This window comes from Mastigoproctus giganteus, chromosome 1, assembly GCF_048544385.1.
Source record: "Mastigoproctus giganteus isolate SK-2022 chromosome 1, ASM4854438v1, whole genome shotgun sequence".
NCBI classification, from domain to species: domain Eukaryota; kingdom Metazoa; phylum Arthropoda; class Arachnida; order Uropygi; family Thelyphonidae; genus Mastigoproctus; species Mastigoproctus giganteus.
In genome coordinates, this window is record NC_143575.1 from 241203051 (window position 1) to 241228977 (window position 25927).

The following is a 25927-nucleotide window of genomic DNA, read 5'->3' on the forward strand; positions in this document are numbered from 1 at the left end:
CTAAATCATTTATAAAATACATTATTGTGTACAAATTACTTTTTAATTACGTGCAATAAGGCTTTCATAAGTCTACTCTGTAATAATTACATTTTCTTATTGCAAGTGAAACTGTTACTCCATTTCGAGATATTTAAGACTCCCACAGTGTAGATAGATAAGTAATTATGCAAACTTTGTGCACCCTTGTAAAACAATAACACTTTGTAACCAGTAACACAGAAAATTCGATCACTAATTATCACATTTGTGACGTCTTTCTATGGTTTGTTACTTGTACGATTGTCCTACAATGTGCAATGGAATTTTGCCTTCTAAAAGTGCAAAGAAAATTTGATTATCACAAATTGTCCATCATCAGAGATATATATTAGGGATCTGAAACCCATAAGAGCTTTCTGATCGTATTAGCACCTCTTGGAGACTGACTCTTAATTTCGAGCTGGATTGTTCTTTTGAAGGTCACTGGTCCACGAAATTTGAGTCACCTACTGTAGATGGTTGATGTTATTCGCAGTTCCTGCTTTTGATGAGCCCTTACATGATCCTTTCACTGCTACTTTCTGTTTGTTGTCTCAATATTCGCTTGCAGTTGGTTAAATAACTTAAAATTTCTCTCTGTTCAAGTGACTGTTTATCTTGATGTTCAGCGGTTCAGGTTTCCAAGGTATATTATCTAAACAGATCCCAGAAGTAAGAGATACTGTTGAAGTTGAATCCTGGCTTAAGTTTCTCTCTCTTCCCAACGCAACAAGAAGCATTTCTTCACTCTGCAACCTGAAAAGTACAAAATGATTATCAGTAATACTTATTAATTAACGCTAAGTTAGTGGCATTTATTAAATAAAAAATTCATTACCAAATTTTTAATTATACGATAAATGTCCACTAAGAAACCCCCCCCAACTGAACAGTTAACTACGCTACATATTTGTAGCGGTGCTAATTGTCGAGCCTCCCCTTTTGGATCATCAGGTTGCCTTGAGCAACGACCCTGAAATTGATGCTATGGAAATGGGCCAAAAGGAAATTTTATTCAGAATCTCAAGGGGTTTACGGACCACTGAACAATAAAACAACAGAAATAAAGAAAGCTATTAAAATTTTAATGGTAGCAAGGGTTGTCCAGAAACTTCCCTAAGAAAGCGATCCTAGTAATTATCTTTTTATCCGGTCCAGAACTTTACAGGGATGGGGATTAAGGTGGCGCTGCTGGTCATTATTCGGTTCAGAAACTTCCCAAGGGAAGTTGTGATTCATTGACATCTAAGATTCCGCTTTTCTATGGCTGGAACTTCACCCTAAATTACTGTGTATTCGTGATTTTTGCTGATTGTAAACTATGAACAGTTTTATTCCCTACTTTGGATTACCAAAAAAACATTTTTATTATTTTTTTTTTATTTACGTCTGAGGTTTCTAAAAATGGCATTAAAATATTTGTCATAGTGTACCCAAAAGACATAGAATATGGAATATATGTTCACTATTTGTATTAAAAAAGCAGGCATTTTTTAAAAGTACATAACAATGGTTATCCCAAAGCAATGCATACTGCTCCTCACTCCATAAGACTGTGCAATGTTGTTATTTTCCATGGAAAATAACATTGTGTGTTCTGAGGTCGATTTTCTGTTTTGTTGGATGACAGACCAGAGTTTCCGGGAGAAAAATCTATGCTATCCTTTCCTGAGACCGACTAACTCAGCTACGTTGTCAAAAAGACCCATAAAAATTCTACCGTCATCGACGGGACTCGAACTCAGGTCTTTTCCACTCAGTGTAGGGAGGATAGTGATCCTACGAGCTGTGCTACTCACGAGGGCAAGCCTGTGCAACTGGGATTTATCAAGATGATAATTTGAAGTTAGATTAAATTTCAAAAGTTCTACTCGTACAACATTAAGTGTGCTTGACATGGAATTCCAGCAATGACTGTTTATGTAGAGGCTTTTAAAAAATGGATGGTGATATTGCTTCAGGTCAAATTACAGTTCAGATCAAAGATCTTTTATCAAAATTGAATCTTTACGTGGTAGAACGCAGATAAATTTATGAATTATTGGGGGAAGTGTGTGGTGAACCAACAGGAGATCGCAGCACGATTTCGCGTTGGTCTCCGTCAAGGTCAGACCAGTTTTGAAGACAAGCAACGTTCAGGTAGACCTAGAATGTCTACGGACTACACAAGGAGAGTCATTATAACCACCATTTTGGAGGAAGATGTTGGAAGCTGACGTGCTCGTAATCCATGACAATGCAAGACCTCTTATCAGTCTGTACAGCTTGTTTTCACCGATTACAAGTGGATAGCACCTCACCCCACCCTTATAGTCTTCATATGAGTCCTTTCCATTGCGATATATTCCCAACTTTGGGAAGCGGTCATAAGGAGTGAACGAAACATTGAAAGGTTTTTAATGGAAGTAGTTTTATAATAAATTAATGGCTTTTATGCATTACTTTTGGGATAACTTTCGTATATACCAATATTACTGTTTATCTGAGAATCTTAGACGTCTTTATTTGGAGTTGAACAGTAAATACCAGTAATCAAATATCATCTTCAATTAAGTTAAGATTCGAGTTAATTTATAAAAAGGGCTTCAGATATACCAATGCTCTGAAAGATTATTCTAATAAGTTCTTACCTGTCTTCATTTGGAGGAATTGGTAGCTCCTTGTTAAAGTCCACTTTTCCACAAAGCCAGTACGTTGATTGTTTTCCTTTACCCTAAGGAAAATAGGAATTGGTACGTAGTGATACTAATTTCATGTGACACAATTCACGAAATAGTTCATAAATGTTATTTAAATGTGAAAATTAATATTGTGGATTATTGTAAATTGTCTAAATTATGAAATGTCTTCAACAATATAAAGATGCTACTGGTACATCACTGAGCCAGATAAAAGGACATCTTACAGTTCATGTCGTAGGGGCAGCAGAATCACAATAAGTGTTCTCACTCTGGCAAGGAGAGTAGCAGTTAGGCGAGTTTGACAGCGACTACACCTGTAATACAGGTGTAGTCGCTGTCAATGACGGACAGCAATATGAGATTTAAAAACTTTAGCACGCAAGTGTTGTGGATGTTCCTGTAGATGGACTCCTTGTGTAATTAACACTAGATTTTATGTGATTATGCCATATTCAAATCAATTATTATTCAATTTTTTAGAGCAAAATAAAACTGCAGATTTCTTTGAATTTCCTTTGTGTTCCCAGAAAGCTATCCTTTCTTGACGAGCATCAGAGGGTGGAGTCGTCAAAAGAGAAAAAAACATAATTGTTGCTAATCCAGATAGAATTTTATCCCATTTGGTGAGTGTTGGTGAAACTTGGTTACATTTTTACTATCCTGAATCTAAATTAGAAAGCATGCAGTGGAAGCACAAGGGATCTTCAATCCGAAAACGTTTCGGACCCAATCATCAGCTAGAAAAGTGCTGACCTCAATTTCCTGGGACACAAAATGACTGTTGTTAATTGATTATCTCGTACCTAAGATTACAATAACGAGGGAATATTATGCCGGCCTTATGCGAAAGTTAAAAGTCGTAATATGGGAAAAAAACGAAGAGGAAAATTGGGTCATCGGGATTTGCTTCTCTGTAATAATGTACCCGCGCGCAAAGTCTGGGTTGCACACCCTAAAATTCAGACATTTGGATTTTTATCAATCAAACCTCCACATGCATAATCCCGTTCTGTTCCCAAATGACTATTATTAATTCGGAAACTCTGAGTTCTTGTAGAACTCATTTTGAAGATGATGATGAGTTAAAAGCAGATATGGAACCTTGATTTGATACACGACCTGAAGAATTTTACTTGAAAGATTTTCAGATTAAATACAATAGGTGTATTGAACTTCGAGGGTGAATATATTGAAAAATAAAAATATATATATAATAATAATAATAGAATTTTGAACCTATGTCTTTTATACTCCGCCTTAAGAATTTTTTGACCATCCCTCGTATCAAAACAAAATTAGAATTTCGATGTTAAATAAAAAAAATGTATTAATTAAAATTCTCAAAATTTTAATTAACACATATGGCTTCTACATGAAATTCGAAATTTAAGACCACAGGAAAAAAAAGCAGTCAACGAAAGTCTTTTCAGTATAATGAATTTCTTTTCTTTTAATTCTTTTGTTTGCTGTACATCATGCATTACAGAGGACAATTCCAATTACATTGTATCCCGAGCACCACAAAAAGATTGAAAGTTCAATACTAGTTGAAGTACCCGGAGTGTAATTAAAGATTTAAATTAATCCGATTATTATTATAATCTGATTACAAACATTAAAGAGCGCACACGTTCCGAGGGTACACATCAAGAAAGGGAAATTTTGTCGTATATGTTGTTGTAGTGGGGTTATAGGAGCATTAGTGATCTGTAAATTGTCTCTGTGTTCTGGAGTCGACTTTCTGTTTGTTGTACCCGAGTTTCCGGGAGAAAAAACCATAAATCCCTTGCCTGAGACCGACTAATTCAGCCACGTCGTGAATAAGGCCAATAAAAATTCCTCCGGTCATCGACGGGACTCGAACTCAAGTCTTTTCCAGCTGGTGTGGGGAGGACAGAGATCCTACAAACTGTGCTACCCACGAGGGCCTTCGTAAATGTAATCGATCTTATATTCTGACATGTGAACAGGAAGAGTAAATTGGCAACTAAGCGATGAGTCATCAGTGTAATAATTTCTGCGCATATATTCTATGGTTGGTTATGCTTTAGGGATGAAAGACCCGAATTTTTGGAAGGGAAAAAACTAGCCAAGGTTTTTACTCATAAATGTCCTACAGTCCATCAACGGAAATATTTGATTATTACAATTATTACATCATCATCATTATTATGTGAAAGCATTTCATGATTGAAAATTAATTGTACCTTTAAATCAATATATCCTCGATGCTGCATAATGTATCTTCCAGTTTCATCTAGTTTTCTTGCCGTGGTTTCACTAATATGAATACGATTTGCTGCAGAAGAGAAATTTAAATTATTACTGGAAATGGTTTGATTCCATTAGCCTTCTATATAGCAACGTAATTTTTAAAAATTAATGAAAGTTTTGATTCTATACTTAAACAAAAATATAGCCTGCATATTGGCACATTTAGAATTCAATTGCGTGAATTCAATTACGAAATTGGAAATGATTTTGAACATTAAGTCAGCCGAACTTGAATTGGTTGAGAATATCACAATTTTTAGCTCATATTTTAACCACATTCCCAGTTTCTAAGTCATCATGCGCCCTTCTTAAACTGAAACACGTTTCAGACACTAAATGCAATCAAAATGAGACTTACCACTGCCTGTAGATTCCATTCTGGAAGCAGTGTTGACGGTGTCACCAAACAAACAGTACCGGGGCATTGTGACTCCTACCACTCCTGCTACCACTGGACCTATATGAAGGAAAATACAAAAGATGTCTATGTTTAAAAAGTAAATTGACAGAATCGTCAGAAAAATCTAGGAAAAATTCTCCAGTAAAAAGTAACTTCATTCTAATAATTTCATTTATTTTCACCGTATGAACAAGATTTGTTTTCATGTTTGAGAGAGACGAAGTCCACTTGCCTGTGTGGATTCCAATGCGAAGTAACAAGGAAACTGTTGGCATGTGTCGGATTCTGAACTTTCCGCTTTCATGTAGCAAATCCAGTGACATTGTAGCAATTTCCTCTGCATGATCGCTTCTTTTATCTGGAAGTCCTCCCACCACCATATAAGCATCACCAATGGTCTCTACCTAATAAACAAATTCAAAATTCATTTAACAATGATGATCTCATTGTACTTTAGAAATATATTTAATTAAGTTAATGAAATATATTGTCTTGTGTGTGAATTTTACATGGCAAAGAAATGAGGACTGAATCCATATGCAACCAATGGACTCAGTCCTGTAACTTAATTGTCAATCTTATAAATATTCTATATTGATTTCTAAGATTGGCTGGCAAAGAAACCATTCCGTTTGATCAGCCCTTCCTAGATTTATTTATACGCTTTCGTATAGAGAAATCTAGAAATAATAAAGATTATTTCAATATTTCAATCTTTACCAAGATTCTTAAAGATAATTCGTTTATGGCTTTCTCTGATTGTCGGGAGAAGAAGAAAGGAATTTATTCACGTGGAGTAAAAAAGGTAGGAGCACCATATTTTGTGACAATGTGCTCCAATTATGAGCATTAATTAAACAAAAGCAGTGTTTAAGTTAACACAATTTTGTTTTGATGTTTGAAAGCTACAGAATTTGAAAAAGATGGAAGAGATGTTTATCTTCTTAACTTCAAGAATGCTCCAATCTGCTCAATTACTTACTGCCTTCACAAAGTACTATCAATGTGCTACAAAAACTGCATCCTTCGTAATAATCACTCTAATATGAATACGTCAACATTAAATTTATCACATGTTTAAGAAACTCCTTCATCAGTTAAGTGTAAGGAGTTTATTTTGGTATTAAACTTCTCTAACTTGTAGCCTATTCACCTCAAGACCTCTAGAGGTCGTGTCGTCCTCATAAACACAAGCAGGTGATGGTGACAGTGGCGTGCATGCTGAACTATCTTATACATAATTCATTTCTTTTTTTATATTTGAAATCCAACAGAGGTTCTTTGTCTGAATTATGTCTCAAGCAGCGACAAGGCCTACTTCTATGGCCATAGTTGAAACTACAGATTTGCTATCGATTTATCCAGAGGACTTTGAAGGCTATTGTTACCCAATACTTTAACTAAATTGGCATCATTCTATCCGAGTGAAATAAATAGGAACCCGAAGATGATTCAGATTTCAAAAGAATATCGGTTAAACTATTGCACAACAACCATAGTGAGCCTGAAGACAAAGAAAAGAAAGATTAATAACTGAAACGGCAGCATGATCTGACATTAAAAAGTTATGTGATTAAGGGTAAGAGGACACGGAACAAGTACTCGCTACAGCAACTTTGATTTTACCCTCTAAGTTCTGATCAAAATGGATCCAAATAATCCAGTGATATGCTTCAAACATTAGTTGGAAATTTTAAATTAAAACAGTCACCCGACTGATTTCACTGTCTATGTAAAGGTCAAATGAGACAATAGAATCATGCGAAGTTTAAATGGATTCTGTTGGTATTCCTAGTGCGTATTAATGATAAGATAACAAGCTAATGACAAGATAATAAGAAGCGATTAGAATTGAAGGGGAACTTACCTTGTAGACGTTATAAGAATTAATGGCATTGTCGAAAGCAGTGTACAACTCGTTAAGAAGAGTCACAACCTCGATGGGTTCGCTACACGCCGAGATAGCTGTGAAACCCACGATGTCACTGAAATATACCGTGACCTCATCGAATAATTCGGGCTCTACGGGAAGTCCTGCCTTCAAATTTTCAGCAACGGTACTACAAACAATTATATAATATCAAGGATATAACGCAATACAATTTAAAATTTTACTTAAAATCTTTTATTAGTATTACAACATTTTAAAAAATATAAAATCAATATAGCAGGATCCATTTTAAACATACCTCGGTAGCATGCGTTTCAGCAATATATCTGTTTTTTTCTTCTCCCAATCTAGTTCAGTAGTTCTCTCTTTGATCAGATCCTCCAGATTGTCCGAATATTTCTGAAGTACCTGGAACATGGTGTCGACAATATTTCCTTTTCTACAGCAAGAAATGAATGGATGAATATTCGGAGAAAACCATTTCACATTTCAACTAGCAAAACAACATTTTTAGCTGCTTAGAAAAACAATACATCAATGAATGATTGCTGTCTTTTCCACATCATTTGGAAAATGTGTCAGATTTATATTCATTCGAGGCGAAAAGGATTTTTTGGCATTATTCACGCCGTGACCAAGTTAGCCGGTGTCACAGAATGTATTGAATTATTCATCCAAAAATGTAGTTAAACTGATTACAAAATATACACAGCTTACAAACACAATATACTGACGTCCCACAGCCGTAGTTACTTGCGCTTAAAAAAATAATTCAAGGTTTCCAAGAAAAGAAACGCAGGTTTGCATTAATTGCATTAGATTTTTAAAGTGCGAGTGTAATTTTTTTAGAAAGATCTTAAAATAATAAAAAAAATTAAAAGAAGAGAGTTAAGTAAGACGGAAAAACATTAAAAAGATTAAAAATTAAATGAAAGTGAAGGAAACGAAAGAAATTTTAACAAAACAAGCAAGAGCAAGAAGAGTGCTCTATCTCTGTGGCATCATTATCATCTGGTTAAAACGATACGCGCATAAACAGAATATTTTGATATTTTTTTGACTTAGTATTACACTCGCTGGCCAAAAAGTTAGAAACATTTAGCAGTTGGCGTCAACAGATAATTAAACGTACGGTATGCAAATGTACTGTAAGTTATCACAAGTTCTTGGGTCTAAGATAAATTTTGTACGAATTTCAGAAAGGTGTTATTGTTGGAACATGTTTAGCGTGAGCCACAATTGAGAAAACAACGGAAATCACTGATGTGTCTAAAGAAACCATTCAAAAGTATAAAATGACTGAAAGACGAAAGGAGAGTTCAAACTCTAAAGGGAAGAAATGCGGCAGAAAAAGCGATACTCGAAGAACGAGGGATTTAAAGCGAATTGTGCGCCGGTATAGGAAATTATTCTCACCGAGGATAATTTTCTAACTCAAGTCTCAGTTAGCAAATGCTGAAATCGAACGATTCCAAAAAAAAAAACAAAAATTTACTACGTTTATACACATAGCAAAAATTACTACAACACACCACCAAGCCAGTTCTTAACTTTCGGTCTGTAAATACATGACATACTTCGAAACATTTGGTATAAGTGGACAACAGAACTCAAGAATAATCATTCTTTCTCTACCGTTTTAGTTTGTACAGAAAATCCAAGTAAAAGTTTAATTTCTTCTTTGTTTCTCTGTCAGTTAAAAAAAGGTTAAATAACTAAACTGTCCCATAACATTGACAAAGTTTGCCCCACTTGCACGCTATGGGATAACAGTATATTGTGTCTGTAAACTGTTGTATTCTCTGGTAGATTTGTCTGTTTGCTGGACGAAAAACGAGGAGAAAAAAACCATGCAGGGCTCCCCAGAAACCGAAAAACTCCACCACGTTGTTAAAAAGAAAACGAAAAAAAAAAAAAACACAAAAATTTCTACCGTCATTGATGGGATTCAAAGGACATTTTCCACCGGCGTGGGAAGGACCGCGATTATAACTACTATGCTACTGCGAAGGCCGTTTAATTACACTAAAAAAGGACATTTCATATTGGAATCTACCATCTGGATATTTGTCTCGAGCATGGACTGATCTGCTATACCTTGTCCACCCAGACACTTCCAATACAATTTCATCAGAGTTTGAATGTAATATTTTGACTGTGATTGTTCCCATTTCTCTAAAGAGATCCTTTTCTTCGTACAGACACAGTGAGACGTTCGGTCAATACTCGTCTCAGGAAGATTTCTTTATGTGCGTGGGAGGAGAGCTTTATGATTTTGTTCGAACTGCACATTTGGTTCACTTGAAGGAAAAATATGAAATCCTCAAACTTCTCTTTAATAAATTTAAATATGAAGGACCTAGTGGTTTCTATGTGGAGAACAGAAGGTTCTATGTATGCCATGTTTCATATGAGAACAGGACAGCATACAACGAAGCAGTGGTCATGCAAAGACTGCTTTGTGCCGGATTCAAAATTTACTTAACGCAAATGATGATTAACCATCAAAAGTTCTACCTCCACTTAATATCATATTATGGTTAATGAAGATATTTGTAACGGCTTCAGACAATGATGGTAATAGCTGGTAGATTTAAACTCCCATTCTACAAGTTTCAACTTCCAGTCCTGTGTAATTTTATAGATCAAGTGAAATTAAAAATTACAAAATATTTTATTTTCATATGACTATTTTATTCACTTTGATCACATTTTGTCAAGGATTCCTCGTATGTATTATTCGTTTTATGCACTCTATATTTTAACTTTCAACTGAACTACATCATAACCACTCTCTATCAATCATTTCCTCTCCCAAAAATTAAATTTCTTAGATTTTTATATAGCTTAAGCATCACTCTGAAGATTTAATAAAATAAAAAGATTAATTTAATTAGAATTAAATTTTCAACAAGATAGAAAACAGCATACCTTCCTCGATTAAAACCCTTGAAATATTCACTGATTCTACCAAAATCCGGTCTCATTTCTGGCATTTCGGACCAACACTGTTTCATCAGATGAATGGCGTCAGGGGGAGCTGCCTGTTTGGACACCGATGGACGAATGAGGGGAGGAGGAGTTTTCAGTTTCTCGATTAATTCTGTGACGAATATTTGCTTACTTAGAAATAATTACTAACAAAATGATATTCTTAAAATAACATAAAAAGTTATCTACAAAATTCTAAATGCTAATCATTACATTCAAATTTTACATTAAATACGTTAAATGTGACATTTCTGAGAGGTGTATTAAATAAAATATAGCTTATTAAACTTTTAAGCAGTTAAAAGTTTGAAACTGGAACTTTTTTAATATAAATAAAGTTTGATAAAATGTTTTATAAGCATTTAATATCAAAAAGAGATATTATGTGTTCGTCTCTGTCTGAAGTTTAAATGTCCATTGACTTCATTATTTGAAATTATATTTTGGCCTTTTTCAGAATTATGAAGAATACGAGGACATTCTTGTATTCCTTTGTCTTCTAAGGTCGGTAGACGCTGTCTAGTAAATGCAATAGTCACATGATGTTCACTAAACGTTGCCTTGATATTGCACTACTTTTAATGTGGCAGATTACAGTAAATGGTAGATTAATCTTTCGGCGATATCATTTGTCTCAAAGTACAACCGTGTACAATCCTTTTCCTAAAAGTTCCAGGATAATCTTTTCCAGGTTTCCAAGTTCAGTTGATATTTTTCGTATTGCCTTTGCTAATGCAACCGATGTGAATCGTTAAACTACAGATAATCTTTATATTATCTTTTTGTCTTCCCATCTTCATAGACCGGCTCAATCGCAAACAGATTTGGAAATCAAATGAAAATACAGAATCTTGCAGCCAGTAGCGTAGCTAGAATTTTTTTTTGGTTCTTTAAGGTTCGTTTTTGGCAGATTTTTTTTTTTTTTTTTTTTTTTCAATAGCTAGTGCAGTAAGAATATTCAGTCTGATTTGTCCTACAGAATGCCTTTGTTGTAGTTTTTTAACCGTTATAGTATTTAAAAAAAAATCTTTCAAGCAGCAGCACATTAGCAGTCATATATCACTTAGTGCAAGCATATACACTACGTGATATATGAATCATAAACGAAATCTAAATTCTTAATGCTTAGAAAGTAAGCATTGATCACTGAATTTAAGCAAAATGTAGCGGGATGTAGTGGAGAGGATGTAGGAGGATGAGGAGGTGTGATTCATCACAGTTATGAGTCAAAAGTTTATTCTCTTTTGAATAATACGTTATTTAAAATTACTTAATAAACGTACGTATGCTGTGGAAGTCAGATAGCTGATCGTGGTGAACAAAAACCCTTCTTAAACGTTCCAGAAAATTTCCAAGTAGATCTACCAGCTGTAGATCCTTTTATTGACGAAAATCAATTAGTAAATAGAATTTTAATACTACTTTCATTATATTTAAAAGAAACAAATTAATGAGTACATTGAAAATAGCAAAAGGATACCCTCAGAAGACGACTTGACCATGCAGAAAGGCTCGGCTCGAAGGAAAACTTCCTGCATAATGATAGCAAAACTGTACACATCCCCTTGCTGACTACCTCTTGGGGGGAAACACTCGGCTCGCAGCATTTCTGGGGCTGTCCATAACAATTCTGTAAATGAAAGAGCTCTCACTATCTTGGACACCATAATTTGAACAATTAAACATAATGAGTTCCTAATAAAAATGAAGGAATACCTCGAGCTGGAGGTGGCTCTTGCGATATACTCTGTGATTTGAAAAACGTATGTAAGCCATAGTTCGTTATTTTAAGAGCCCATCGGCTGTCGATGACACAATTCGAAGACGTTAAGTGCCCATGGTACTTGATAGAACTGCTATGAAGATATCGCATTCCCTGAGGGAGAGAAAATGGCAGCTTTCAGTTACACGCTCACTTATGGAAGCCAATGTAGTATAAACCACTTACAGTGGCTTGAACAGTCTCTAATAATTCATTGTAATAATTGCGAAATATTTTAAAATCTCTTACTTTTTTCAAATCATCTTTCTAACTATATTTAACATAGTCATATGTATAATAGAGTTTCAAAAATAAAAAACTGAATACATATTTGCTTCGAATTAAAAAGGCATTATAGTTTGCTATGACTTCTCTGTCTTATTTGAGTAATATGACTGTATGCTAAGGCAGCTTTGACACTCATTTTGAGTAATATCGTTCTAATACGTTGTAAAAACATATAATTGCAATTTTAAGGGACAAAGAAGTTTAATACGACAAAAAAAGCATATCCTTAATTACTTTAGTGCTTAACGCACAACTAAGGTTGTTTGGGATATGCTAATACTGTACTAGATCGTAGAATAAGCTTAATTTTCATCAGCTAATACTGTACTTGATAAAAACCAACTAATTGAAATACCGATAGATGGCAGCACTTGTCGTATATCTAACGTAATATCGTTTGTTGGAACATAACTATTTATTTACAAGCCTCTAATAGAACTTGAACACTCATTTTATTTGTAATGATTACACCTGATTTGTTATATTTCACCAATAACGAACGTAACAGATTAAAACCACATTTAATGATAAGCAACTCTGTTTATACTATTCTCATTTTGGTGAAAGCAATATAGTTCCTTAATGTGACAAGAAAAGTTTAACTGCATTCCAGAAAACAGCCCGAAAATATGAGAGAATTAAATTTTATTGAAGTAGATATTAAAAGTCTGTCTCGCTCAAATGGCATTTATTAATAAGGTTAAGGCCTTAAGTATTTCTTAATAAACATTAAGACCTTAAGTATTTTTAATAAACATTTCCAATAAGAATATCAATAATTGTTTATTTATTTCATCGTTCGGTGTGAGTTTAAAAATTCAGAGATAAAAGAAGACACCCCCCCCCCTACAGAGATATGGAATACGCAATAAAAATCAGATAGCTATGTCTGCGCGTACCTATTTTTGTGTGACCTATTTACAGTCGTATTTCTATTTATTCCAATATACTTCGATTTCGTGAGAAAACGGAATGCCTTGAAAAACCATTAAGAACATTTTCCCCTTAAAATAGAAGTTGAAATCGTCTAATATGTGTCTAGAGCTGATTCTAAAGATAATTTTGCTTTTTCTAGCACATAATATGCACGATTCCCACGAAAGGCAAAGAAACACAAACTATATAAGTTTCTTTTTAAATGTGCCAGTTCTAGAAAGGGTTATGTTTGTAAAAAAAAGTGATTATATAGACTTCTGATTTCTCAGGAATAAATACTCCATTTTATAAAACCGTTTCGGAAATTCAGGAAGCGTTTACCCGAAGTTCTACAAAATGTATCCCCCGGGCAAGTTGTAGATACAAATACTGGGAGCAACATTGAACAGGGTGATTCCCAAGAGATTGAAACTTTATGATTACAAAGTGTAAATTGTCCAGGAAATTAAACCTCGCATCAAATTATGAGAGGAATTCGCTATTCATTTTCACCGTATAGACGAAGATGAGCACTTTCTGGAAAATGCAGTTTTCAGTGATCAAGCGAGATTTCACGAGTCTGGTAATGTTAACAGACACAATTGTCGCATATGGGATCTAAAAATCTCCACTCATGAACTGAATAAGAGCCTGGCTGAAGGAAAGTGCGCATCAGAAGTTCCAAAGGTAAACGTGTGGTGCGCAGTGACCTCCAATAAATGTTATTCGAGAGCTTCATGATCAAGTGAATAATTTATAGACAATTTGCATTGTCAGACTGTGTTTGTCAAATCAGATCAAGTGGGCGAGTTTGTCAGATACAGTGCCAGTAAAGCAAATTGTCTTATAAAGGGGGGGGGGGGGCTAACTTTCCAGATATTGACTGGAGCTTGTGGACCCCCACACAGTAGCAAGGCATTATTTGTGGATTTGTTGGATGACTACTTTCTACACCGACGTGTTAGAGAGTCAACAAAAGAATGGTCGAGAGTGAGAATATAAAGAGTGGGCACTGCTCTTCTTTGACAAGTTCCAGTCAACCATCCCTTTATCCAAAGCAGTAACTTGTCCCTAATACCACATTGCTCCAATTTTTACAGCAATCTTTTATGCGCGGCAGAATGAAAGGTTTTTCTGAAATCTAAATATATGATGGCTAAATTATTTTTTGCATCCACTTCCATAGTATCCAATCAGATTGGTCAGAGATCGCCCCTTAATAAATCCGTACTGTGACTGCAGTATAACTGCATCCATGTCTAGATGATCATGCATTACTTCTTTAAACAGTGACTCTAATTTCCCTGGAACAGACGTTAAGCTAACAGGTCTGTAATTACTCATGCCGCCCTTTGATTCTCCTCTGTGAGCCGCGGATACGATCACGCATCTCTAGTCCACGGGAATCCTGTGGACTAGAGATGTGTGAGAGATTTGAACTTGAATCAAGCGTCTCTAGTCCTGAATCCAAGGATTCTCTCATAATCATGGCTAAAGGTTTGTTACCTCTTTCGCTGCCTCTCTCTTAATCTAACTGGATGGATCCTATCCACTCAGGTAACTATTTTACGTTTAGCTTCAACAGTTTCTCTTCCACTTTCCCCTCAGTTATCACAAAATCATTCAGCTCCTTGTTACAGTCTAGCATACTTCCGACATCCCCATCTCTAAAAAAAAAATTCTGATGTATGAATATGAATGCAAAATACCTATTCGGCTTGTCGGCAACCACCTGAGCTGGATCATCGATCGATAGTTAAACTATTCATATCTAGTCGACCAATATGATTCATCACTCGTTTTTTTCTATTTTTTATATAAATAAACAAGTCTTTACTTATGTAAAAACTTCTTTACTTATGCAAACAGTAGAAGGAAGTAAAGAAGTCCTTGCTGGTTTTCTTTACATTCTTTGAAAGTGATCTTCAAAGTAGACATTTTTGTTTCTGGACTTCAAAGTTATGGTTTTTCTGTTTCCACTTTGAAGCTATCTTTTTTCTACTTTGAAATTTTACGATGTCCACTTTAAAATTATCTTTTTTTTTATCTTTGAAAGTTTCTATAGAAAACTTTTAATAAATTAAAGAATGGTTGAGAGTGGTACATGAGTAGTACAGTTGGTATAACCGCCGTCTTCCCCCACACCAGGTGAAAAAGACCTGCGTTCGAATCTCGTCAATGATAAGAGGAATTTTTTGGAGCGTGACTGAGTTAATCGGTCTCAGGTAAGGGTAGCATGGTTTCGTCACCCGAAAACTAGGGTTTTTCATGCAGCAAACAGAAAATCGAGCTCAATATGATCTAAATCATTGATTAGCCTAAACCCCAACAACAACTAACCAACCAACCTTTTAATAATGGTTGAACCCTCACCTGAGATCGACTAACAGCCATACAAATGCAAATAGACAATTTACAGAAATAGTTGAAACATGATACGTTAAAAAAAGAGCCTTTCTATATTTCGGAACTATCTTCAGTGTTACCTTACCTTGACGAGATCTGTAAGTAGTGACAACTTAAACTGCCAATCCAGTTTGAGGTCATCTATCATTAATATGTTTTTGAGACTCCCACGAACGCATCGCTCCCAAATCATGACTGGCTTTTTAATATCAACCACACATCCTAAGAAGCGATTTAAATTTTCGTGACGTAGCTCGTATAACTGGAATAACAAAAAAATCATTTTAACACATCGAGAAATAAAATTAAACACACGAATATGCAAAAAAAAAGTATTATCACATTCAAAGAATGATTAGTCAGTTAATAGCAGTAGTAGGATTAAGATTCAGATTTTGGAGAAAGGGCTGAAGGCTCATTATATGGGTAATGATGACGTAGAGAACTTACCATGCACAAATCTTTCATTCCTTTCATCCGGACATCTAGCGGCCTTTCTACATTCAGATGCTTAACCTGGACTAAATCACCCTGGAAGAAAGTAGTTCAACAGATGCGATTAAAACATCAAACGAGTATGCACTACCAGCTAAAATGTACAGGGTGATTCAAAATTATTGTCGGGGTTTCCGTGGCCTATAATTTTCAAACTGGAAAAAACAAAATGAAACTGCTTACGGAATATGAAAATGTAACTCAAAAAGGTTTATTACCTATAGAATGAATACTGCAGAATGCTAAACAACTTCAACATGCGCGCCTTTCGTGGCACGTAAGATGTCCAAGCGATATTCAGTTTCCCTCCAAGTGTTCTCCAGCATTTGCGGTGTAACTGTTTGGGCTATCTCTTTCGAATTGTCGAATGGCGTGAGGGTTTTCTAATCCCCCATATTCTGCAGTTATGATGATTTACCCTCCCTGATACGCAAACATTGCTTCATCACTAAAATCTCCATCTACGAAGGTACTTTTCATCAGCTTCGACGTTTGACAAAATGTCTTGGACAAATTGGAAACAGCATTCGGCTTTAAAGCCTGAAGGTGAAGACGGTTGTGAACAACCTCCAAACAGTCGTTTGTGGTATACCTAACTGCAAAGAAGCTCGTCTAGTTGATTTTTGTGGGCTTCGAGAAAATGCTTCGTGGATTCGATCAAAATCTTCCTGCGAAGTGCTCAGTCTTCTCGCTCCTTTTCGGTGTAGAACACTACCAGTCTCTTGAAATTGCTTTAACCAATGTCGGATAGCATTATCTGAAGGTGGATCTTTTCCATACTGAGTTCTATAACGACGTTGCGTTGTGATAACGGTCTTTGTTTCAAAAAACCAAAGTACGCACATTGCCTTCTCTTGAACATTCGCCATTTTGAAATAATACCGTCAATATCTGCCAGACTTCAATGCGGCGAGTACAGCGTTGCCAAATAAAACTTTTTCAGCTACACTTTCATATTCCGTAAGCAGTTTTATTTTGTTGTTTCTGGTTTGAAAATTATAGGCCACGGAAACCCCGACAATAATTTAAAATCACCCTGTACATTAATGTAACAGATTCTAATTTGATCAGCTGAGTGCCCATGCTCATACTCTATTTGAACAGGAAGACTATAGTTTCATTTTTCCTACTGCACCCTTCGCGAGATATTTTTTCATAGGTTGTTGTTGTTGTGTTTTAGATACATCAGCAACTTAGACCATATTGCCCCGTATATAATATGTCTATAAATTGCGTGCATGTGTCTTGTGGTCGACTTTCTGTTGCTGGACAAAAAACCCGAATTTCTGGGAGAATAAACTACGCTACCCTCATCTGAGACCAACTTACTCAGGCATGTTGTGAAAAAGGACCATAAAAATTCCTCGCGTCAGTAACCGAATTCGAACTCAGGTCTTTTCCATCAGGTATGGGGGGGAGACGGTGATTCTACCAACTCTGCTTGCTACCCACGAGGGCTCTTACCTAGTGGGTTTTACTCAATACTGAGTTAATTGGGTTAGAACAGTGATAACTCTTGAGATGTCCCATTCAGTGATGATAAAGCTCCTTTGGAACACGCATAAAAGAAATCCAACAGCACATATATAAGCAGTACTATACCATCATTTACGATTGCTTCAATTAATCACAAATGATAGTAGAACACTCAAGTAGTTAAAAATAGTTTTCGGCTGTTATCGTATGAGCAAACTATTAAAAATGAAGTGATGGACAAAACTTAAGTAGACATGGACTCATCACCAATGATTTTGCACTGGCAATTTGTTGTGATTGTTTTATACTAAGGTATAATCGCACGAAACACATATGAATTTGCAAATGCAGTAGTTTCTATGAAAACTGTTCCACAAATACAAAAAAATAAAACATTGACCATGTTTTTGTTCCAGTTAGTTATTACGATTAGTTCCTTCTCCAAAAGAACTAACGTTTTGTGTGCCAGATTAATATCATAATAAAAGCATTAATTAATTTCATTCCAGAAATGATTGTCATTTCAAACTTTTCTCTCTGAACTAGAGTCCAGTGACGACCTGGAATAAAGGATTAAGGGTTCCAACATGTGTAATTCGAACTCGGTTTTTGAATGGAACCTCGATAATGTGTGTATATAACCAATGAGTGCTTGTGTGTGTGGCTATTGCTGAATAGCTAGTTAAAGCAGAGATTTATTTTCAGAAAAATTCACACCATCGCGTACCTTGAACCTTGCACGAGAAAATCCATTGTCTACTAAGTTTGAAATACTACGATTTACATCCAGGAAAATCCTAGGGGAGTAGCAAAGCGAAGGCGATATATCCACATCCCGTGTCGAAATCCTCCTCTTCTCCTCGGAATCCTGCAAACAGAGAGAGAGAGAGAGAGATTTTTACTAAAAACGAGAAGAAAAATGTTTAAGTATTACTGTTATTATTAATATTAAAATGCACATTGATTTAAGGAAGCAAAATTATTTCCATAGCAAAAAAGATCTGTCCAATTCTTCCTTGAACTTTGCCAAACCTCCTCGGCTACCCTTGCAAAATTCCAAAGTTTTATAACCCGCTATCCAAAGGAAAATTTCTTAAGGTTCAATCTGTTGTTTCCGCCTAAGATTTAATTAGCCTGCTCTCTGGTACTTGTCTCATTCACGAGTAAGAAAGTTCAATCACATTCATTTTACTAATCCCCTCAGGGTCTTAAACACTTCAATCAAATCCTACTCCTAAAGTGTCTACTTGTAAGCAATGAAGACCACATTTTCAACCACTTCTCATAGGAAGAACGCATACAACCCTTCAGCGGTCTAGACTCTCTTCTTTGTACCTTCTCCAAAAGTTCTATATCTTTTTTTTTAGATGTGGTCTGCACATCTGGATACAAAATAATTATTCCAAGTGCTGTTGCACCATCACATTAGAGAGGATTAACGGCCTGCTTCTTAAAATTGACTTCAAAAGCTCAGTTAATTGGCTCAATAAGTTTTTTTTTAATCTTCAAACCCTCAAAATATTTAAAGTATTTCTAACTCCTTTTAGAGCATAAAGAAGGTTCACCTCTGGAGACTAAACATTATCTGTAGTAGAAGCGGCAAATTATGCAAGAAACTTATATAGAATCAGCCAAACAAAGAAAAAAAAACACATACTTCACCCAACTTTACCCTTCAAGCATTTATCCAGTTCTTCCTTGAATTTATTCAAGCCATCCAATTCCACATCAACAGATGGAAGCTTATCCCAACAATCAACAATTCGCTGGCTGAAGGCATACTTCCGCACATGTGCCCTGCAACTATCCTTCCTCAACTTGAATTTATGCCCCCTCATGCGTGTGGTCTCAACAAGAGAGAGAGGATGTCGTTCCCATTCAGCTTACTACAACCATTCAAGGCCTTAAGCAGCTTAATCAGATCACTAAGCAGGTGCCTAGTCTCCAGATGTTGCAATTTGCAGAACTGAAGCCTTTCTAGGTAGCAGCAACCTTTTGTTCGGTCACCAATCTGGTTACTCTTCTCCTTCCTAAAGATCTCCATTCTTCCTAAAGTGAGGCCTCTTGACCTGTATACAGTACTCTAGATGTGGCCTAACCATGGCCTTATACAACGGGACCTTCACCTTCTTATCCTTGCTGGAAAAGTTTCTATATATCATTGACAAAACCCCATGAGCTGTCCTGGCAACCTGTTTGCGTTACTCAGAAAATTTCATATCTGACTGCACAATTACCCCCTAGTCTTTTTCATATTTTACTACCCTGAGCACTCGGGGGTAGCACAGTTGGTAGGATCGCCGTCCTCCCCACACCGGGTGGAAAAGACTAGTGCTTATGTTGCAATGTTGAGTCACCAGAGTGACTCAACATTGCACTGGTCACCCATGTTTGTTGGATGCACTGCCTTAGATTTAATATGCTTCTTATCTAATAGCATAACTCCTCCACTCTTCTAGTCCTGTCTGTCCTTCCTATATACATTATACTCCCCATATCCACGTTCAACATCACTTATGTCTGAGTAACACCATGTCTTCGCTGTCCCCAGAATGCTTGGTGAATTCATCAGTACAAAAGATACATCAAATTTATTTACAATACTCCTAGCATTAGTCTACATGCACGTGTTCTTACTCTTAGTTACCCTAACACAGTCTATGCATTCATTAGTTCCATTATGACCCGCAGCAGGGCCTGAAATCCCAGTCACCTTGCTTGGCACTGATTCAAGAGTAACTTCAAGCGCTTTGACTGAAAAGAAAATAGAGCCGTTCTATAATATTAACCCTCATAAGTTATGAGCAGCGTACTGAACAAAATTTGCATTTCAATTTTTTTTATAAAAATTCAGTTTTGGTACTTCGCCGTGCATTCTCTCTTAACACGGACTCAGTCTTTTCTTCGATCTCTAGCTGATTTATTATCTATTACGTATGTACACTGTGTAACTTACTTCTGACGGTATTCACTGTTATAGAGTTGTTGTTCTTCTTCTTTTAGGAGCATCGGCGACTAAGACCATGTTGCTCCGTTTATATTGTCTGTAAATTGCGTGTGTTCTGAGGTCGATTATCTGTTTTGCTGGACGAAAAACTCGAGTTTCCGAGAGAAAAATCCATGCTACCCTCGCCTGAGATCGACTACCTCAGCCACGTTGCAAAAAACACCCATAAAAATTCCTACTGTCATCGACGGGATTTGAATTCAGGTCTTTTTCACCCGGTGTAAGGAGGATGGCGATCCTACCAACTGTGCTACCCACGAGGGCCTGTTATAGCGTATTAATAATAATAATAATAACCCCTTTGAGATCACGGAATTGACTAATACCGAGTTGGACGAGAGCATGAGAAAGACAAGGAAATGATGACTAAGAGCCACCAACACCACTCGAAGCCGGCCCTGGAGAAACATCACCTTAGCTGGAAAAGAAGGAGAAAAGGGCTTGATAGACCCCCATCAAGCAAAAGAAGAAAGCGATAAGAAAACTGAACAGGCCATAAGGAACATACACAACAGACATACCCCACTCTATCTAAGCGAGGAGACATCTCCTACCTAAACAAAACAAACGAAGCTAGAAAAATGGGCAAAGAAGACGCTCCACAGCGGACTCTACAATGACCTTCATCAACACCACATAGATAAAATGTCTACCAAAATCGTTCACGAGCGGAGCGCTCTTCCCGAGACTGGCGGATTTATGCTCACCATCCAAGACCAGGTAATCAATACCAGGAACTATAGAAAATACAACGCCAAGGAATCCGGAGTAATAGATAACACATGTTGACGACCGTCTGCTCAGAAACGATTCAACAGCTCACCGCAGGATACAGGGTCATCACCCGAACGGAGTACACTCGTAGATACGACTATATCGCCAGGATAATACATCAGAAGTTAGCGATGAATTACTAGTTGGTCAAAGAAAGTGTACCGTATTACAAGCGTGAAGCCCAGGTCTGCTAGAAACCCCAACCGCCAAGCTGTACTGGGACCGCGTATTAACAATGAACAAGACTATCCCTCACAACAAACCGAACATAACCTCGTCGACAAGAAGAAAGACTATCAATCTTATCGACATAGCGATGCCCAGCTAGCAATCTCCAGAAAACCCACGAGGAAAAGATCAAGAAGTACACTGACTTAAGAGAATAGATCAAAGAGATGTGTGGCATATGGAACAAGTAACGACCATCCCGATTATGTGTCAACCACCGTTATGGTGTCAAAGACCCAACATAACAGCCTACCAGCAATAGGCTCCCAGAGTCCGAATCTTATACACCCGAAGGATATCAGTACTACAGAGTAATCTGTCTTTTCAACTTTTCTGACTTTCAAAGTCTCTTACCTTTATTATTGAAGGCAAAAAGAGAACATCTTCACTGGAAATTAAGATTTTTCTCCTCATCTTCCTAACTTCTAGTTTTCTTCTGAAAATAAACAAGAGTCCAGAATAGCAAAGTAAATAAAAAAAATCTCTACTTACTGTATTTTAAATTAACTTGAGAAAATTCATTTATATGGAGCACCAGTAGATGTCTACTGTAGTACGTACCTGATGACTGCAAGTATACCCAGAATCATAATCACAGAAATCACTCCACCGGAAACCATGGTGATGATTTCGACTTTTGACATATTTGAAGCTGGAATAAAGTGAAAAGATATTATTTATTCAATAATACCTTCTGGAATAGAACAATATATGATTTATCTTATATTTGTTTCGTGAATAAAATATTCAGCTCATAATTTGAAAATTTAACTGATATTTTAGATTTGTTTTGTTCCAGTTTTAAGCAAAATACTATAGCTTATTTGATGGAATTTGAACGAATTCGCTGACGCATGCGTACAAAGCGAAACCATAATAATAACAATATAGATCCATGCAAATATCAATGAAAATAAAGTAAACTTCAACTATCTGTATCAATTTAATTTTGTTTTTCACCATCTGTATTAATTTCAAATATGATTAAAAAGGCTAACGTTACCTTCGTTCATTATTTTGCACTTATGGCCTAAAAGAACACACTTGTGATCTGGTAACAACTTGGAATCGTGTGGCCAGTTAACTTTCTTTTTCCAATGAGCGTCAGTCACGATTATTTGTCCCTGATCATCGCTTTGTAGTTCGTAAAGGGAGACAAATAAATGTTTCTTGGGATTGTAGTCCAGTAATACAAATTTCAGTTCCCTGTCACCCTGATGATTTGTTTGTCCGAATCCAAACAGAGTTGGGAAGACGCAATTTCGAACGTAGAGAGAAAGGTCGGATGTTTTCGAGGTTATATCTTCTCCTGCAATCAATGCCGAGTTAAGTCCAGTCAGCAACAGGGAGATTGCGTCATAATAAGAATAGAAATAGTAAAAATCAGTCTGGAAAGAAAATCAATAGGCCTATAAGGTACAACTGTGAAAGCACACAACTTTTATGTTGTTAAAAGTTAATATATTTCGTGGATATTTTCGATAAACTAATTCATTTAGGATTCATTACTTCATTCAGGAACCAGCTTTCGAAAAATATCAATAATTTATTACTTTAAAATTATTTTAAAATTTATTTAAAGTTTCAAAATGTATTTATATATTTTTTTAAATTTTAAACTTAAAAAATTTCTAATTTAAAGTTTCAAATTTTATTTTAATTTTTTTTAATTTTTAAACTTAAAAATTTCTAATTTAATTTTTTTATTTTTTATTTCTTTAGATTTTTTAATTTTTAATTTTTGCATTTCGTATTAATTTTCGATTTTTATGTTGATTTTTTTTATTTCATTTTTAAAAAATTTAAACTCGTAAAAGTTTTTTAATTTTTTTAAAAATTATTAGTTTCATTTTAATTTTAATTTTATTTATATATTTTTTTTAATTTTTAATGTTTTGTAATTTAATTAAAATGTTTCAATTTACTTATTCTGTATAAATAAATTTTTTTAATATAAATTCCAAACTAGAAAATTAAGAATAAAATTAAAGAAATAAATTTTTAAAATATTATAAATAAATATCTATTAAAATAACTATTTTAAGAGAGTTGACATAAAAATATTTATATAATCTGGCAAGAAATTTTTAGCTAATACGATTTCTCTTCATGTTAATAATATATATCCCTTTCACACAACAAAAGAAAAACAAATTTTAATAACACCTTTAAATTTTTTTAATTTGTTTTAATTTTTAAAAAGTTTTCCATCATTTTTAAAGATTGGAAAAAAAATTTCAATCTTCAAAGAATAATGGAAAAACTCGGATTGGAAATAAGTGAATAAATATGTAGTTTATGTCAAAAATGTAACCAAGTTCAGTATTAAATGAACAGGTTGTGACCCTCCCCTAAAGCCCCACAAAAAAACTTGATAAATAAATCTGCCCCAAGAATACTTTCAAACACATGTTACTTTGGATAACAATTGTGGAGCCTACGAAAATCAAAAAAATAATAGAAAGCAAGGATGAACAAAAGGAAACAAAGACAGAAGCAAAATTACCAATAGGACAACTTCTCGGAAAGATTTAATATAACTTCCTAGTTCCGTACAACCAAAGAAAAAATATTAGTCACAAGACTCATGTCCACAGAAGACACTTAGTATTATTAAAGAAATGTGTGCTAGATGTTTGCTGGGTCCTCTTCCATTTTCTATACAAATTTTAATATTTAAAATTAAAGAAAAATTGTACAGAAAATGGAACAGAACTGGACATCCAGCAGATCGTATCCAATACCATGGGCGCCAATCATCTAAATCATCTAACCAATCAATGGCTAGATGATTTAGAACTAGAAATATAGTTCGTATCGATACCACTCCAAAAATTAATGTTATTTGAAAGTCAAAATTTATTTTTGCTATCTCATTGCATTCAATAAATATTAAAATTTGAAACACACTGACATTATTTTATGGAATTTATTGATTATATATTTTTCTTAGGATTCTTTTAATTAAAAATCCTTATTCCTAGACTAACTTTGCGACTCTCCAGAGGGTCACCATCCTATGAGAAGCACTGCCCTAAAGTAATAAACCTTCTAAGTCTTTAACGAAAATTTCTTACCGGAGTCGATACATTTGATGCATTCATGAAGGCTGATACTTGGGATTCGTTCCTCCAAACATCGTGGTAATGTGTGTCGCTTTCTATAGCTGTTAACACAAAAAGAGCCCGAAGGATATATCGTGATGGCGGTGGAAGGTCAGGGATGGAAGTAGGATGGAGTACTGTATGAATGTGGACGGCTATGAAGGCGAATCTTCCATCTCCTAATCCCATCTGGTAGGCAACGGTAAGGACATTCACAACTAAGGACATCATTAAACTCATGCTAAGAATAATTACTGAAAATAAAAGAGAAAAATACATTTGTAATTGGAACTTGAAACAAAAACGAAGAGATTTTGTAGATTATCTCTTGAGTGGAATTTACAAACACTTAAAATTTTCTTCATATCTTATAGATCACCATAGTAATTTATATAAAAATGTTTTCATTTGATAGCGTCTGTGCAGGTAGCAGAGTAGCATTATCACCGTCCTTCTCCTGTATGCTGAAAGACACGTGGAATAACTTGAGGGACTCTACAAAGCGTCCGGGATTCAATTTTTATCAATACGGCCCACCATAATATATAGAAAGTAGATGCTGCTACAAACATAAAATAAATAAATTTTCTGTTTATACTCCGGGACGACCAAACGGTCAGAGGAGTTCACAAGATAGACAGAATACAAGAAACAGCACCGTATTCAGCAGTCAAGGGTTTGGACCCTGGTCACTCAAGGCACGTGAACTTATGTACCCACGCGCTGGACCACTCGGCTAAGGAGGCCTTGTTCAAAAGGGGTAAGGCAGGTTGTATTCTCTCGTCCATGCTATTTAACATCTATTCTGAAGTTATTTTCCAAAATGCATTGTGGAAAGGAAAGAAGGAATTAAAATAAATGGTCAGCTGATAAATAACAAACGATAAGCTGATTAAGCTGCTATATTAGCAGTAAATGTAGATGGCGTTCAATTGCGTTTGGACTGTATTGTCAAAATATTGTACTCAATGTCAACAAGGTCAAATACATGACTGTGAGTAAATCTCCAGTAAGCCAAGTCCAGCTGTTATTGAGGGGAGCTCTAATAGATAGAGTGACTCATTTTAAATAGCGCAGGCAGAAATAAAAGCAAGAATTGCGAGAAATGCCTTTACAAAATACAGAACAATTTTGTGTCACGAAGCTCCAGATCTGTCAATCAGACTGAAATTCGTTGGTGCTATGTGTGGTCCATACTATTGTACGGAGTTGAA

The 25927-nt window shown here is 35.4% G+C and overlaps 1 protein-coding gene across 1 annotated transcript in view; it reads right to left on the minus strand.

The window, feature by feature from the left end:
- Nucleotides 1–305: 305 nt before the first annotated feature.
- Nucleotides 306–25927, minus strand: part of LOC150091702 (retinal guanylyl cyclase 2-like) — a 48361-nt gene continuing 22739 nt past the window's right edge. Inside the window, exons 2-17 of the mRNA XM_090369336.1 lie at nucleotides 24687–24967; nucleotides 22613–22997; nucleotides 22171–22261; nucleotides 21964–22045; nucleotides 16080–16160; nucleotides 15715–15891; nucleotides 11975–12134; nucleotides 11739–11888; nucleotides 10199–10370; nucleotides 7566–7706; nucleotides 7244–7436; nucleotides 5609–5780; nucleotides 5335–5433; nucleotides 4910–5001; nucleotides 2652–2734; nucleotides 306–777 (exon numbers count right to left, since the gene is read on the minus strand). Coding sequence (XP_090225462.1) covers nucleotides 606–777; nucleotides 2652–2734; nucleotides 4910–5001; nucleotides 5335–5433; nucleotides 5609–5780; nucleotides 7244–7436; nucleotides 7566–7706; nucleotides 10199–10370; nucleotides 11739–11888; nucleotides 11975–12134; nucleotides 15715–15891; nucleotides 16080–16160; nucleotides 21964–22045; nucleotides 22171–22261; nucleotides 22613–22997; nucleotides 24687–24967 — 2531 coding nt within the window. The 3' untranslated portion in view covers nucleotides 306–605. The remainder of the gene's footprint in view (nucleotides 778–2651; nucleotides 2735–4909; nucleotides 5002–5334; nucleotides 5434–5608; nucleotides 5781–7243; nucleotides 7437–7565; nucleotides 7707–10198; nucleotides 10371–11738; nucleotides 11889–11974; nucleotides 12135–15714; nucleotides 15892–16079; nucleotides 16161–21963; nucleotides 22046–22170; nucleotides 22262–22612; nucleotides 22998–24686; nucleotides 24968–25927) is intronic.